Source organism: Capsicum annuum, chromosome 12, assembly GCF_002878395.1.
Source record: "Capsicum annuum cultivar UCD-10X-F1 chromosome 12, UCD10Xv1.1, whole genome shotgun sequence".
Taxonomy (NCBI): Eukaryota; Viridiplantae; Streptophyta; class Magnoliopsida; order Solanales; family Solanaceae; genus Capsicum; species Capsicum annuum.
Genome location: NC_061122.1, coordinates 134,465,790 through 134,470,282, shown reverse-complemented (window position 1 = coordinate 134,470,282; position 4,493 = coordinate 134,465,790). Strand labels below are relative to the sequence as shown.

General features: G+C 28.9%; 1 protein-coding gene across 1 annotated transcript; it reads right to left on the bottom strand.

Annotated features, from left to right (window-relative positions):
- Window positions 1–2,248: 2,248 nt before the first annotated feature.
- On the bottom strand, window positions 2,249–2,650 carry LOC107849177 (ubiquitin-conjugating enzyme E2 variant 1D-like). The gene has a single exon (XM_016693820.1). The coding sequence runs from the start codon at window positions 2,648–2,650 to the stop codon at window positions 2,249–2,251; it is 402 nt and encodes a 133-aa protein (XP_016549306.1).
- Between the last annotated feature and the right edge of the window lie 1,843 nt (window positions 2,651–4,493).

Here is a 4,493-nt window from a genome sequence, read left to right as displayed (position 1 = left end):
ACTTTGGAATTTCTACGGTTGAATCAAAAGTAATTTAAAGGTCAAATTTGGCTAGGGTTTGTTATTTCTCAATGATTGATGATGAAAAAGAGTTTTTGAACTCATATACATGTATATATACATATATTCCAATCCATAATATAATAGAAAATGACCAAAATGCCTTTAAAATTTAAATAATGTCAAATCTGTCCTTTGATGGACTGTTTTAATAAGCTAAAGTAGATCGACCATAAATCTTTGCTCCAATATTGGATTTGGGTGAAATTGGTATAGTTGGAAGGATAATTTAAAGGGCTTTTATTTAATATAAAGTAGGTCACCCAGTTCTTCCTGTACAAGGAGTTATGGTCGTTTGAAGTTGACCTTAAAAATCTATTTTTATAGGCTGAAGTAAAACGAGTATAACTCCTTACTCAGACGTTGGATTTGGATGAAACTAATTGCATTGGAAAGAAGACTCAAAGATCTTTATTTTTATAGGTCGCAGCTCTCCCAGTTCATTATATTAAGGGAGTTATGATCATTTGAAGTTGACCCAATTCAGCTGGCCTCAGTAGTTTGTGTGCAGGAAATTTTCCTGCACATTTACTATTCCCAAATATCCCGGCCACCATTTTATATTTTCGAACGTGCTCGATTATATCCGAAACCTATCCATTTTTAGAAATCTTTATATCGTTGGAAAGCTTATTCAATAACCTTCGCATGGAACCATCGACGAGCAAATTCTGGTATAAATAAAATAAAAAAATTAATTCCATATAAGTAAGACCAATACACGTACTTGAATACGCCAATACATGTACTTAAATATGGGTGTTACAATAGGGGTAGGGATATAGGGTGTGGGGTGTGAGTTGGTTGAGATAAAGTTTGTTAGAATAAGGAAATCTTAGGGATTTAATTTGTTAGGGATTTATTAAATTTTTATTATTTTTTTTATATTTTTGTGGGGTATAATCATATGGGTGGGAGTGTATGATAACGTGAGGTAAAAGATGGATGAATTATATTTTTGAGAGGGACAAAATTAGGTGTCTACAAGGACAGATTTATGGTAAGCAAATATTTATAATATTAATAATAATTTTACCGTCATCAAATTAATTAGATTAAATTGAGGTAAAAATTAGTTAATATTGACAATTATTTTAATAGAAAATATGTGCAAAGTTTCGTAATTGATATGCATATATTGGTAAAAAAAAACAATGAACATTGACTTTTACTTTAGCCATAAATATATTTTGAAATTTATAACATTAAATTTAAGGAACTTGAGTTTATATATTATGATCATAAAATTGATTCTTATTAGTTAAAATTAATTGTTGATTGTGTAATCATATTACAATTATGTCGTACATTCTTTATTTAATGGAAATACACATAATTAATTAACTATTTTTTTACAATCTACTATGATCTTATTAATTCAAATGAAATGATTTTTAAATGGTAAGTTTGAACTATAAAAGAAAGGAGATTATTTTGTTGAAATTTAAAACTAATATGCATTAATCTATTTTAGTATGGTATTAGTCTTCAACAAGATCCTCGCATTTAAATAGAGTAACTGTATGGCTTTAGCATCTCTTATGTATTAAAAAAGATTTAGAGACAAAAAAATATAATGCCATAATATTTTTGGATTATTTAATTCATTTATCACGTTTCGAAATGTTGTTTATATCAATTCAGTGATGTTTATATGAAAAAAAATAAATTTTGAAAAAAATAAATATCTTAAGTTTTATAATTTAAGCCAATTTGTGTACTAATTTGAAAAAGTTAATTTATAATTTACATTGAGAAAAGACATCTCCCCCCCTCCCCCCAAACTTGTTCGCTCAACTCACTTTAGCACTTAAACTAAACTTCCATTTATTTACCCCCCTTAACATCTTTAAAGTGATTATATACACCCTTAATTCTGATGTGGAATTAAAAAAAAAAAAAGAATTAAAAAAAGGCGCATCTTTATTTAAAAATTGATATTGTCCCACTTTTTATTTTTATATATATTAAAAAAAAAAGACACCCTTCTTATTCAATGCCCCCCCCCCCCACGCCAACCCCCACCCCCCCACTTTTTTCTTCTCCAATTGATCAAGAATAACAATACCCATTTTCTTTAAACTATCAATTTCTCCATCAATAACCTCATCCATTTTCTTCAACCATTAATTTCTCCATTAACAACCTCACCCATTTTCTTCAACCATCAATTCCTTCATTAACAACCTCACCCATTTTCTTCAACCATTAATTTTTTATCCTTATTTTCTTTCATGGTATACTCTCTCTGCCAATTTGCAAGTACACCAAACTTTTTTGGTTCCACCACTCCAGTCTCATGGTTGACACATGTCATGTTAATTCGATAATGGAATCGGACACTTGGAGGCTTCTCCAGATAATATTTGCCGCAAAATACCTTCAACTGATAAATACGCCCTTCATGAACATAATTGTGTGGACCAATAATGGTGTCAGTCCAGGAACGCATATAGATATCATCTCCATCATCCATCCCATAGCTCACTGTACCATCTCCAATATCCTTTTCACCACGTTTGAGTTCCTCAAGTAATCTGAAATTCTGAGGGACCACAAAACTAGATCCTCCTCCTGAACCAAGAGTCATAGCTAATTGATTATTTCCAAAAAAGGGTTTTCTTGGGATTTGTGCAGAGATCAATTATTTCTAAATGAGTTTGTTGAATTTTTGGTTGATGTTCAAATTGATTATTAGGGTTTTCTGATGATGATGTGAAGTTGTACTTGAATTTTGAGTTTGATTGGTATGAATTTTGCTAGTTTAATTTTGTATCTGCTATTTTTGAAGCTTGAAAATAAAAAATGAGTTCGTTGAATTCATGATTGATGTCTAAATTGATTATTGGAGTTTTCTGATGATGTTGTAAAGTTGTACCTGAAATTTGAGCTTCTTGAATTGGTGTTTTGATGAAGGAATAATTGGTGTTTCTTGAATTGTTGTTTCTTGAATTGGTTGTTTCTTGAATTGGTAATATGTTTTAAGTTTGAAGAAGATAGAAAATAGAGGTGAGGAGAAAGGTGGGCTGGTTTGAAGAAGATAGAAAGGGTGGGAAGGGGCTGCATTGTAGGGTAGGGGGCGGGGTAGTTGGGGGGTGTGAAGAAGAAAAAAAATGGGGGTGGGGGTGCCTTTTTATTTAATATATATATATATATATATATATATATATATATATATAAAATAGTAAATGTATGTTTTTTATTTTAAAAAAACTATATATATAAAAATAAAGTGTGGGGGATTAATTTTTTTTTTAGAAAAATTGAACTTCTTATGTGGCAATGACGTGGCTTCGACGTGGCGTTGATGTGTAGGCGAGTGTAACACACTCTCCGTTGTGAAAGTGGTATTCGGTCTTGTAGGGTGAAAATAATTCACTTTAAAGATATTAATGGGGGTAAATAAACGAAAGTTAAGTTTAAGTGCTAAAGTGAGTTTAGAGGACAAGTTCAGGGGGAAAAAATGTCTTTTCTCATTTACATTCTATTTTTATTATATGGGAAAGTTGACCTCATATGGCTGTATATACCAATTCAATAACACAGAAATATTGTCACATTATTCATCCCCCTCTCTCTCATTGTTATTGATCATTAGCCTTATTGGTATTTATCAGGTTTTTCATTATGAATGTGTAGAAATAAGAATTGTCAATATTTTGCTAAATATTAATTCAAATTTTTCTTCATAAATTTTAGATTTTAAAATAAAGATTTCGACATAGTAAGAATCACATATATTGATGAAATGTTATCAATATTTCAGAATAAGATTTCAACAAAAGAATATATATATATATATGAGGAGGTTGAACAATGTAGTCACAATGTAACATAGGTTTGAAACAAGAAAATCATTTGTTGAAAATGATTTGAATTATTCGTAGTGGGTTTTTTTTCTCGAGATAATTAAGTTGGTTAGTTTTTTAATCTCTTTATACAAATATAAATTTGTACTATGAATAATATAGTTTCTTGATTATATATTATTTTGAGGTCTTGCATAATTATGATATAAAAATAATTAATTTTTTTTTAATTTTATTACTCATTATTTAATATCATATTTTGATAGAGTAAAAGATCAGCATGTTGAGGAGTATTGTCACTAATTAACAATGAGATTTTAAGAAGAAGAAACCTATGAGAAGGTCACTATATGTTCAAACAATAAAGGTTTGAAACAAGAAAATTATTTGTTAAAAATGATTTTAATTATTCATATTGTTTTCTTTCTTGAGAAAAATAAGTTTGTTACCTTAGTTATTTCTTTATCCAAATACAAATTTTCGATAACATAGTTTCACTAAATAATGAATCTATTAATAAAATTAGAAAAAATATATCTATTTTTTTGACGCGAATGAAAAATAAAAATTTCAAGATCTTGCGTGAGATTATTAAGATTTATTTGTTAACATTTTAAAATTTTT